This window comes from Hyperolius riggenbachi, chromosome 10, assembly GCF_040937935.1.
Source record: "Hyperolius riggenbachi isolate aHypRig1 chromosome 10, aHypRig1.pri, whole genome shotgun sequence".
Lineage (NCBI taxonomy): Eukaryota > Metazoa > Chordata > Amphibia > Anura > Hyperoliidae > Hyperolius > Hyperolius riggenbachi.
Window position 1 is genome coordinate 182,358,390 of NC_090655.1, and position 12,780 is coordinate 182,371,169.

Consider the following 12,780-nt stretch of genomic DNA (forward strand, 5'->3'; position numbering starts at 1 on the left):
ACCGATGACGCAATTAATATCTGCATGGAGCTCATCAATGACCATCTTGATAGGCCAAACGCGTATGCCAGGATACTACTCCTTGACTTCAGCTCGGCTTTTAACACCATCTGTCCACGCATACTACAGGAGGACCTTGCCGCACTTGGTGTCCACTCAATCTTACGCCTTTGGATCACAGACTTTCTCACCAACAGATCCCAAGTCGTCAGGCTGAGCGACATCTGCTCCAAAGCAGTGACAACAAACACAGGCGCCCCTGCTGTCTCCACTACTGTTCTCCCTCTACACGAACAACTGCAGATCGGAGGCAGACTCAGTCAAGGTCATCAAGTTCGCCGATGACACCACCGTTGTTGGCCTTGTCACTAACGATAACGTCCAGGAGTACCGTCAGCAGGTGGAGAGAATCTGCAACTGGTGCAAGGAGAACAGGCTGGTGCTTAACACTGCTAAAACTGTCGAGCTAATAATTGACTTCAGGAGGTCGGCCCCCACCCCTCCCCCAATCTATATTGATGGCACTGAGGTAGCTAGAGTGCCCTGTGCCCATCTTCTGGGCACTACTATCTCCAGTGATCTCAGTTGGAAGCCCAATATCACTACCATCCAACGGAAAGCCCAGCAAAGACTCTACTTCCTCCGACAGCTAAGGAAGGTCGGCATGACCCGAGAAATTCTGACCAGCTTCTACTCGGCCACCACTGAGTCAATCCTCTGCTCTTCCATCCTGGTCTGGTACGCTAGAGCCACCGCCAGTGACAAGCTCAAACTACAGAGGGTCATTAGGTCGGCGGAGAGGATCATTGGGTGCCCCCTCCCCTCACTTGCACTACTGTACAACAAAAGACTGAAATCCAGGGCACTGAGGATCGCTAACGACCCCTCACACCCAGGCCACCGATACTTCAGCTTGCTTCCGCTAGGCCGGAGACTTCGAGCCATCCCCGCAAAGACTGTTAGACACAGGAACTCTTTTTTCCCATCGGCGGTCAGCTACTTAAACTCCCTCCACATACTTCCATCGGTGCAAGCCCTAACGAACGGTGGAACAAGCCGGGCCACGGCCGAACAATCGACCGAACCACCCAGCCCACAAGATTAACCACTGGTCATCTCGGGGTCAATTAACGGACTAGAATGTTATATAATGTAATGTAATGCAACTGATTGCTTCTGCTGTTGCTGACATCGATCCATTTCTCTATTATATGTCCCCTTTATATGTCTTTCTCCCGAGCTATATGTATGTGCCAAAAATAATTCCGGGCATGAGCAATCATGCTTGGCGAAATAAACGATTCTGATTCTGATTCTGATAGGAATGGTTAAGTTTGCCACAGGTCTGTAGTTGGTCACAGAATCAGGATCTAGTGATGGTTTCTTCAAGAGGGGTTTTATAATTGCTTTCTTTAGTTCTTCTGGGAAAAGTCCACTTTGAATGGAGCACTGAGTTATTTAGTGAAGTGCTGGCCGGATCAGCTCTGGGCACTGCATTAAGGATCCAGTTGGGCCAGGATCCAAGTCGCAGGTAGTAGGGCGGAGACTTTGAATGAGAATTCCAAAATCTTCTTCACTCAGTGTCAAAGGCTTGCCATGGTGGTACGATAGTAGGCATATGCAAAGTCCTGTGGTCAATTGATGTTGTTGGTGTAATGCTGGCACGGATGGCAGACACCTTGTTTGTGAAGAAGGCAGGGAATTCTTCAAACCTTTCCCTGGAGAATGTGGTTGGGGCTTTTAGGCAGGAAGGATTGCAAAGTGATTCCACTGTGTGGAAGAGTTGAGCAGCTTTGTTGTGGGCTGTAGATATTTTGTGCAAGATAGTCTGATTTTTTTCTTGGTTATTGCTTGTTGGTATTGTCTGAGGTATTGAACTAGGCTAGATTTGTGTTTCTCGGACCTTGATTTACGCCACTGTCTTTTTAGTCTGCGCCCTTTTTTTTTAGATCCATGATGGTTTTGTCAAACCAGTTAGCTTTCTGCTTTTTGGTTGCTGATTTGGTGCGCCATGGGGCAATACTGTCAAGTGTTTCATATATCATGCTGTATGTACCAGTGTCCATATTTGATGTGTATTAGGCCCGGTTCACACTTGCGGTGGCCCTCCGGAATCGCCGTGCCGGAGCCGCACCGCTTGCAGAACGGACGGAACGGACGCACGGCATAGCAATGAAAGCCTATGCGTCCGTTCACATGCGTCCGTTCTGCCGAACCGGAGCCGGACCGGATCCGGGCCGGATCCGGACTCCGGCCTCCGTTCCAACATGCGCTATTTTTTCATCCGGCTCCTCCGGCAGCCGTATCCGGGGCGGAGCCGGACTGCACCATCCGGCCAATACAAACCAATGGGAACCGGAGAGCGCACAACACACTGGCTGAGAAATCCGGATGTTCTACCCCACTTCCTATGGGGATTGTTGCGGCGATATTGGATGGGGACACATGGGCAAGCATTTTGGAGTGGAGCAGCACAGCTGGATCCGGATCCGGAGATGTTGGCAGCATGTCGGAGGTGGAGGTGAGTGCTAAACAGCAGAGGGCCTGATTCCACAGGTCCCCCTTCTGCTGACCTCCCTGACCCCAACATTTTTTTTGTTTTTAACGGAACTTTTGCCAAACGGATCCGGATCGCATCCTGATGGACACCTGATGCAACCTGACCGGATCCGGAGAACCGTACGGTTCCGATCCGGATCCGGTCAGGTCATCTGGTCCATTTGGCAAACAACCGCTAATGTGAACCGGGCCTTATTATCTGTATCATTATGTACCCCTTGTTTGTTTTCCTATTTTGTACAGAATATGTTTGCATTTTATAAATGAATACTATTAATCAGTATTAAGTATTCCACGGTCAACTGTTAATGGTATTGAAACAATATGGAAGTAATTAGGAAAAATAGCAACTTACAAAGAAAGTGGTAGGGCACATAAAATAACAAAACGGGGTCAACATATACTAAGGCGCAAAATGCGCAGAAGTTATTATCTTTCTGCAGAGTCAGTAGCTACAGACCTCCAAACATGTGGTCTTCAGACTAGCTCAAGAACAGTGCAGAGAGAGCTTACATCACCAAGTACAATGCAAAGCATCAAATGCAGTAGTGTAAAGTACTCTGCCACTGGACTCTAGAAGAGTGGAGACATATTCTCTCAATGGACAAATCACACTTCTCTGTCTGGCAATCAGATGGATCGTGTGTGTAAAGTTAGGTTACATAGGGCCTGATGCACTAAATTCTGGTAGAGTTCCTGCACTTTGATTGGCCCAGTAAGCTGACTGTCAAGTGACAGGCAGCCTACTGGGCCAATCAAAGTTCAGGAATATCATTCTTATGTAACTCGACCCGCCGGGGCTCTGGGTGGGTTCAGTGGAGCTCTTGTTAAGTTTAACGAATCGCTCATTAATCAGAGGAGAGCGTAATTTAGCAGCGCATGCCATGACTGCATAGCGTGCGCTGAGATTTATTACCAAGCTCTGTTGTCATTACACTGTGCTGCTGTAGCAGTGCAGCTTAGTGAATCAACTCCCATGTGTGTTACCATGTGCATTGATGTGGTAACACATGCATTTACACCATGCTTTACCAAGGCAACGTGTGTGTTACTGCTATAACGCATGTGGCGCTAAGGGTTAACGGCTAATGCTCCCCCTGCACTAGTAATGGTTAAAGAGGAGCTGTTAGGCATAGTGTCTCCGGAAAAAAAAACACATATATAAGTAGATAAATACTTGCTGTACTTACATAACATATGCATTGCACTGTCCATGTTTTGCTTTGCAGCGAGTTATATATAGTAAATAAAGAAATTTCTATTCCTGGGAGGTTCCATTTTAGGATGACTGTGTGTGAAGCCAATCGTGATGTCATATCCTCCCTTACTGTTTGCCCTCCTCCCAGAGCCGGGACAAGGTCCTCCAGCACCCAAGGCTGAGCCCCCAAAGTGCACCCCTCCATCCCTGCCACCCCAGCCATCACACACTGATTGCTATTAGACTAAGAGGCGCCACAGGGCCCACAACCTTCCCAACACCTTAACATCTAGTTATCTGGCTTGCAGTCACTGCCATGTATCCCCTTTTCTTATTTCTTTCTGCTTCAAACACAATTAGGAATGACAGCTCAATGAATTCTGCGCCCCCTCCTACACTGCGCCCTGAGGCTGGAGCCTCTCCAGCCTATGCCTCGGCCCGGCCCTGCCTCCTCCTTCTGATTTAGTATGCATTAGCACTCCCTTTTCCCAGCCCTCAGACACTCCCACCAAGGTATGGCTTCTCATACATCATCAATGTGCGACTCTGCAGAGCTTGCTTATGTCTGAGGACAGGATGTCAAAAACTGCTAAAGAGGATGAGTGATTTTCCCAACTTACTGAAATCCTGTCTGCATGTACGTTTGTGCAGCAGTGGCATAGTCTAAAGACTGCACTTGGTTTCATCCTTCGTTAACACGTTACTTTTCTTGCACACTGAATCCTCTTTAGAGGTGTGTGACAGCATGAGCAGTTACTGGCTAATGATAGACAGACCAAACGTCATGTCACAACTCCTCTGCACACTTATATTGTTGCAGTTTGTCATGGGCGTATCTGTGTAAAATAGCTCCTATGTCAACCACTATAAATGCACCAGCCTCCAGCAGAGAGCCTCCTTCCATGCATTCTAAATGCTAGCTAGTAGCTACACACCACACAATTCTTATGCTGGGCATACACGGCGCATTTTATATTATCAATCGAGCTGATGGCTCGATTGATAATATTCAACCTGTCCGATCACCGCACCGGGTCGATACCGTGCTTGATCCCCGCGGGTGGACAATGCAGAAAACGAATCGCTGATAAGGAAGTGCCCACGGGGACGGGACGGAATCGATCCGCGCGGACGAGCAGGGATGCGCCAGCATCGAGCCAGCGGCTCGATTCCGGCGCATAAACCTGCCGTGTATGTCCAGCATTAGGCAGATTTATCAGCCAGATCGATTATTACCAACACGTTCTGATTTTCAATGGTTTTGCCGTTTGTTTTTCATAGAAGTGAACACAATTTCATCAGAAAAATTGCTTTGAAAAACTTTTTTTTAGTTCAGATGGAACGCATTGAAAATAATCGAACTAGCAGGTAAATCTTCCAGACAAATGTATGGTGTGTACCTAGCCATGTACTGTCCTATGTCAAGCGGAGGAGAGGCAGGAGGCTGCATGTACTGTGCTATGGAGAGGGGAGGAGAGGCAGGAGGCTGCATGTACTGTCCTATGGAGAGGGGAGGAGAGGCAGGTGGCTGCATGTACTGTCCTATGGAGAGGGGAGGAGAGGCAGGTGGCTGCATGTACTGTCCTATGTCAAGCGGAGGAGAGGCAGGAGGCTGTATGTACTGTCCTATGGAGAGGGGAAGAGAGGCAGGGGGGTGCATGTATTGTCCTATGGAGAGAGGAGAGGCAGGAGGCTGCATGTACTGTCCTATGGAGAGGGGAGGAGAGGCTGGAGGCTGCATGTACTGTGCTATGGAGAGGGGAGGAGAGGCAGGAGGCTGCATGTACTGTGCTATGGGGAGGGGAGGAGAGGCAGGAGGCTGCATGTACTGTCCTATGGAGAGGGGAGGAGAGGCAGGAGGCTGCATGTACTGTGCTATGGAGAGGGGAGGAGAGGCAGGAGGGTGCATGTACTGTGCTATGGAGAGGGGAGGAGAGGCAGGAGGGTGCATGTACTGTCCTATGGAGAGGGGAAGAGGGGCAGGAGGGTGCATGTACTGTCCTATGGAGAGGGGAGGAGAGGCAGGAGGCTGCACTTACTGTCCTATGGAGAGGGGAGGATAGGCAGGAGGCTGCATGTACTGTCCTATGGAGAGGGGAGGAGAGGCAGGAGGCTGCATGTACTGTCCTATGGAGAGGGGAGGAGAGGCAGGAGGCTGCATGTACTGTCCTATGGAGAGGGGAAGAGAGGCAGGAGGCTGCATGTACTGTCCGATGGAGAGGGGAAGAGAGGCAGGAGGCTGCATGTACTGTCCTATGGAGAGGGGAGGAGAGGCAGGAGGCTGCATGTACTGTCCTATGGAGAGGGAAAGAGAGGCAGGGGGGTGCATGTATTGTCCTATGGAGAGAGGAGAGGCAGGAGGCTTTATGTATTGTCCTATGGAGAGGGGAGGAGAGGCAGGTGGCTGCATGTACTGTCCTATGGAGAGGGGAGGAGAGGCAGGTGGCTGCATGTACTGTCCTATGTCAAGCGGAGGAGAGGCAGGAGGCTGTATGTACTGTCCTATGGAGAGGGGAAGAGGGGCAGGAGGCTGCATGTACTGTCCTATGGAGAGGGGAAGAGAGGCAGGAGGCTGCATGTACTGTCCTATGGAGAGGGGAAGAGAGGCAGGAGGGTGCATGTACTGTCCTATGGAGAGGGGAAGAGGGGCAGGAGGCTGCATGTACTGTCCTATGGAGAGGGGAAGAGAGGCAGGAGGCTGCATGTACTGTCCTATGGAGAGGGGAGGAGAGGCAGGGAGGTGCATGTACTGTCCTATGGAGAGGGGAAGAGAGGCAGGAGGCTGCATGTACTGTCCGATGGAGAGGGGAAGAGAGGCAGGAGGCTGCATGTACTGTCCTATGGAGAGGGGAGGAGAGGCAGGAGGCTGCATGTACTGTCCTATGGAGAGGGAAAGAGAGGCAGGGGGGTGCATGTATTGTCCTATGGAGAGAGGAGAGGCAGGAGGCTTTATGTATTGTCCTATGGAGAGGGGAGGAGAGGCAGGTGGCTGCATGTACTGTCCTATGGAGAGGGGAGGAGAGGCAGGTGGCTGCATGTACTGTCCTATGTCAAGCGGAGGAGAGGCAGGAGGCTGTATGTACTGTCCTATGGAGAGGGGAAGAGGGGCAGGAGGCTGCATGTACTGTCCTATGGAGAGGGGAAGAGAGGCAGGAGGCTGCATGTACTGTCCTATGGAGAGGGGAAGAGAGGCAGGAGGGTGCATGTACCGTCCTATGGAGAGGGGAAGAGGGGCAGGAGGCTGCATGTACTGTCCTATGGAGAGGGGAAGAGAGGCAGGAGGCTGCATGTACTGTCCTATGGAGAGGGGAGGAGAGGCAGGGAGGTGCATGTACTGTCCTATGGAGAGGGGAAGAGGGGCAGGAGGCTGCATGTACTGTCCTATGGAGAGGGGAAGAGAGGCAGGAGGCTGCATGTACTGTCCTATGGAGAGGGGAAGAGAGGCAGGAGGGTGCATGTACTGTCCTATGGAGAGGGGAGGAGAGGCAGGGGGGTGCATGTACTGTCCTATGGAGAGGGGAAGAGGGGCAGGAGGCTGCATGTACTGTCCTATGGAGAGGGGAAGAGAGGCAGGAGGCTGCATGTACTGTCCTATGGAGAGGGGAGGAGAGGCAGGAGGGTGCATGTACTGTCCTATGGAGAGGGGAGGAGAAGCGAGGCAGGAGGGTGCACGTACTGTCCTATGGAGAGGGGGAGAGGCAGGAGGCTGCATGTACTGTCCTATGGAGAAGGGAAGAGAGGCAGGAGGCTGCATATACTGTCCTATGGAGAAGGGAAGAGAGGCAGGAGGCTGCATATACTGTCCTATGGAGAGGGGAAGAGAGGCAGGAGGGTGCATGTACTGTCCTATGGAGAGGGGGAGAGGCAGCATGTACTGTGCTATGGAGAGGGGAGGAGAGGCAGGAGGGTGCATGTACTGTCCCATGGAGAGGGGAGGAGAGGCAGGAGGGTGCATGTACTGTCCTATGGAGAGGGGAGGAGAGGCAGGAGGGTGCATGTACTGTCCTATGGAGAAGGGAGGAGAGGCAGAGGGTGCATGTACTGTCCTATGGAGAGGGGGAGAGGCAGCATGTACTGTGCTATGGAGAGGGGAGGAGAGGCAGGAGGATGCATGTACTGTCCTATGGAGAGGGGAGGAGAGGCAGGAGGGTGCATGTACTGTCCTATGGAGAGGGGAGGAGGGGCAGAAGGCTGCATGTACTGTGCTATGGAGAGGGGAGGAGAGGCAGGAGGGTGCATGTACTGTCCTATGGAGAGGGGAAGAGAGGCAGGAGGGTGCATGTACTGTCCTATGGAGAGGGGGAGAGGCAGCATGTACTGTGCTATGGAGAGGGGAGGAGAGGCAGGAGGGTGCATGTACTGTCCTATGGAGAGGGGAGGAGAAGCAGGAGGGTGCATGTACTGTCCTATGGAGAGGGGAGAGGCAGGAGGCTGCATGTACTGTCCTGAGGGAAGGAGAGGCAGGACGGTGCATGTACTGTCCTGTCCAATGGAGAGGCAGGTGACTGCATGTACTGGCCTGTCCTATGGAGAGGGGAGGAGAGGCAGGAGGCTGCATGTACTGTCCTATGGAGGGAGAGGAGAGGCAGCCACGCCTCGGCTCCTCTCTGATTGGCAATACAGGGACGTCACCGATGTCATCTGTAGTTGCCGACGGAGTGCACAGGAGGCTGCTTGCGTTGGTGACCAGAAGGACGGTGGAGATCGTTGACGGATGCCGGAGCGCGGATCCCAGACCCGGAGGAGGGAAGACCCCATGTGGACAGACGGAAGACCGGCAGAGGGGAACCCCATCGCATTGCTTGCTGAGGCTGCTGAAAGAGGAAGAAGGAAAAGAGCAACGTGTGGTAATGTATTTTTTTTTATTACAGGCACCACCACTGCACATCTCTGCAAGCTAATGGGGCAGACCTATACCTATAACGATACTAGGGGCAGGTATATAACTGTACTGGTTGAAGCTCTATACCGGGGGCAGACCTACACCTATACTGGGGGCAGATGTATGCTTATACTGGGGGCAGATGTATGCTTATACTGGGGGCAGATGTATGCCTATACTGAGGGCAGATGTATGCCTATACTGGGGGCAGACCTATACATCTACCCCCAGTATAGGTATAGTTCTGCCCCCAGTATAGGTATACATATACCCCCAGTATAGGTATAGTTCTGTCCCCGGTATATAGGGGCACACCTGCCCCCAGCATAGGTATAGGTCTACCCCCAGTATAGGTATGCTTCTGCCCCAGTATAGTTATAGTTTTGCCCCCAGTATAGGTATGTTTCTGCCCCAGCATAGGTGCACGTCTGCCCCCAGTGTAGGTATATGTCTTCCCCCAGTATAGGTATGCACCTGGTAGAGGTCTGTCCCCGGTATAGGTCTTCTCCCCCCCCCCATGTAGGTATGTCTTCCCCAGTATAGGTACAGGTCTGCCCCCGGCGTGGGTATGCGTCTGCCCTTTGTATAGATCTGCCCCTAGTTTAGCTATAGCTCAGCGCCTAGTATAGTTCCTCACCCAGTACAGGTATATATTTGACCCCAGTATAGGTATTTGTCTGCCCCCAGTACAGGTCTTCCCCCAGTGTAGGTATAGGTCTGCCCCTGTATAGGTCTTCCCCCAGTGTAGGTATAGGTCTGCCCCTGTATAGGTCTTCCCCCAGTGTAGGTATAGGTCTGCCCCCCGATATAGGTCTTCCCCCAGTGTATGTATAGGTCTGCCCCCCGATATTGGTCTTCCCCCAGTGTAGGTATAGGTCTGCCCCCGATATAGGTCTTCCCCCAGTGTAGTTATAGGTCCGCCCCCCCATATAGGTCTTGCCCCAGTGTAGATACAGGTCTGCCCTCATTTGGATGCAGAGATGCGCAGCGGTGGTGCGTGTAATAAAAAAAAATACATTACCACACGTCGCTCTTCTCTGTCAGCAGCCTCGGCAAGTTCCCCTCCGGCTGGATTAGTCTTCCGTCCGTCCGTCCGTCCGTCCACATAGGGTCTTCCCTCCTCCGGCTCTGGATCCGTTCTCCGCTATCTCCTGTCTTCTCTCTCTCCTGTCTTCTGGTCGCCGCTGCAAACAGCCTCATATTCACTCCTCCGGCAACTACAGATGACGTTGCTGACAGTGACTTCTCTGTATTGCCAATCAGAGAGGAGCAGAGGCGTGGCTGGGGAAAACGTGAGGGGCAGAGGAAGCAGCCAATCGAGCTGCACTACTGCATACAGGGGAGGAATATGAAATGAAGGGGAGGCACAGGGAACAGTAGGGCCGCCCAGCATTCACTGCTACTTCTCTTGCGGCTCTGCGTACGAATTAGGAGCTGGGGGCAAGAGGATTTATAAATCATATTAATGTAAAAGTGTGAATGTTTTTTCAATGTGCCAGTGCCTTTTTAGCATCTTTGTAGGCTTTATTAAAGAGGGATATACAAAACTATTTTTAAATTCATGCCTAACAGTTGCTCTTTAACTGGCCAAGCAATCCCTGCACACGGCAACTTTACTGGATTTTAGTACATCAGACCCATAGTTACATGGTTTGGTTGTAAAAAATGACTTCCATCCATGAAGTTCAACAAGAAAAAAAAATACATTGTACAACACTGTCCTCCAGCACATATCCCTATTGATCCAGAAGAAGGCAAATAATCCTTAAGAGCTTTGGGCCAGTTAGCCTTGGAAGGGAAAAAAATCTTCCTGATTCCAGATTGCAGTTACCTAAAATCCCTGGAACAAATCCAGCCAACTCTTTTAGGAATACAGTGTATATGGCTCAAGAAGCAAAAAAATCATCATGATAACCGTTAAAATGGCATGCAGATGGCAGCCGCCTTATTTCTTCCACCACATGTTTCTTTAGGTTCCTTAGATTTCCCTGAGGCCGGTTTCAGACTGCAAGTTGGCGGCAGCGGTGCAGGGCCGCACCGCCAAAAACAGGTCTTCAGGGATTACTGGGCAGCACGGTGGCGTAGTGGTTAGCGCTCTCGCCTTGCAGCGCTGGGACCCTGGTTCGAATCCCATCCAGGGCACTATCTGCAAAGAGTTTGTATGTTCTCTCCGTGTCTGCGTGGGTTTCCTCCGGGCACTCCGGTTTCCTCCCACATTCCAAAAACATACGGATAAGTTAATTGGCTCCCCCTAAAAATTGGCCCTAGACTACAGTACTTACACTACATAATATAGACATATGGCAATGGTAGGGATTAGATTGTGAGCTCCTTTGAGGGACAGTTAGTGACAAGACAATATATATATACTCTGTACAGCGCTGCGTAATATGTTGGCGCTATATAAATACTAAATAATAATAATAATAATAATACTGCGTTAATTCACAGTAATCCCCTTCTGGCAGACATCCAAACAGGAAGTGACGCTCGCTTGTGCTCACTTCCTGTTTGGGAAATTCAGAAGTGCGCGGAATAGTGAAAATACCCTTCCGCGCATGTGTGGTCCACATCACCGCCACCAACATTTCTAAAAAAAAAAACCTGCATAGCCATAGACTTATTTTACATGATTTCTGGTTCGATGCAGATCGGCACAGGTTGCTGAAGGAGCCGCGCGCAAATATGGGTATGTGCGTGCGTTAGATAGGGCACTTCCTGCTCAGCATACTGCGATGTGGGTAGTATGAACTACTATTAGGCTGCGGTGAGGTGCCGTAAATTTACCGCACCGCCCCATCGTGAACGGGCCCAAATTTTCTATTTTGTAACAATGTTTGTTTCTCTTTCAGCACAAGCATTGCTCTCCAACAGACCTGGAAATGTATTACTCCCAGCAAGAAGCAGGACCACGTGGTGCCCTTTACACAGCTATCACACAGGCCAAGAAGACCATTCCTGAGCTGCCATCTCCCTGGCTACCTGTCATCAATGCTCTTAAGGAGGCTGAGAAGGCCAAAAGAGAGTTGGGTGCAGTGCAGCAGTGAACTTTTGTTGTTAAGGGAAGGGGAAGAATTTGTTAACTGAGGTAAACTATAGGGAAGATTGTTGATTATGGGAATACTGTAATGGGAAGCGTTCCCTATCACCATGCACTAATTTGCCTGAAACATATTCATGAAAAATAACACCAGTCCCACATAATAAGGTGTGCCAGAGATGCAATAAAGTTAAAACACTTACCCATTCAGTGTTTTACAGAGTGTTTTATTGTGGGGCAAAGCTCTGGATAAAAATACATAAAAGGAATAGTTAAAAAGTACAGACAATTTTACACTGATGAAAAGAATAGAATAGCTGCAAGTGACAGAGTGTATCTAATAAATACCTAAACAACTCTATGTAGCACCTTAGCCTAAATGACTCTGTCGTCTAGTACGCATTTCTAATGTACATCCATTATCGTCAAAACGCACCTCCTCTTTGCATCTAGTATTTATAAAGTATATGCTTCATTCAGGAGTTGTTTGTTATGGGCATCCTACTTTTGCTTGTTAAAATTTAATAGATAATTAAAATGAGTTTCCACATTAAATTACACACGGGCAGTTATCACAACCTACAGTAAACATGTTTTCCACATATGAAGCTAAAACCTACTATTACCATCCATATGACCAAGACCATCAGAGCAAGGGCCCCTATTGATATTAGAAAACAAACATTTGTTGGGGGGTCCTTTCATGTAACGGTTTAGAGACGTTTTTATCAGCAACCTATTCTGTGCTTAAACTGGATAACTCAGTCCATATTGTATTGTGACATCATGGCATATCATTTGTATGCTACATTAAATATATTACTTTCAACTGTACAGTGGCCTTTATTTGAGAGATTTGGTGATTTTTTTTGTTTACTTCAAAAATAAATATAAATATTTCAGTTTGTCTGCAAAATAATCAGTATTTGCACTACATTAATTCATTATACTTATGTAAAGGCTAAGTAATAGCCTTGTTCAGTATTATTGATATAGTACATATTCTTTTTTTCACAATAAAATGTTTTTTTTTTTAATTTTCCAATATAATGTAACAGAGTATTACAAACAGAATTGTAACTTAACAATAGTTACAAGAAC

General features: G+C 49.4%; 2 protein-coding genes across 4 annotated transcripts in view; one reads left to right on the forward strand and one right to left on the reverse strand.

The window, feature by feature from the left end:
- Positions 1-12,513, forward strand: part of CALY (calcyon neuron specific vesicular protein) — an 84,571-nt gene extending 72,058 nt beyond the window's left edge. For all 3 annotated transcript variants that reach the window (XM_068255350.1, XM_068255349.1, XM_068255348.1), the window contains one exon: positions 11,492-12,513. In XM_068255350.1, coding sequence (XP_068111451.1) covers positions 11,492-11,686 — 195 coding nt within the window. In that variant the 3' untranslated portion in view covers positions 11,687-12,513. The remainder of the gene's footprint in view (positions 1-11,491) is intronic.
- PRAP1 (proline rich acidic protein 1) overlaps positions 1-12,780 on the reverse strand; it is a 290,117-nt gene that overhangs the window by 164,986 nt on the left and 112,351 nt on the right. The window lies entirely within an intron of this gene.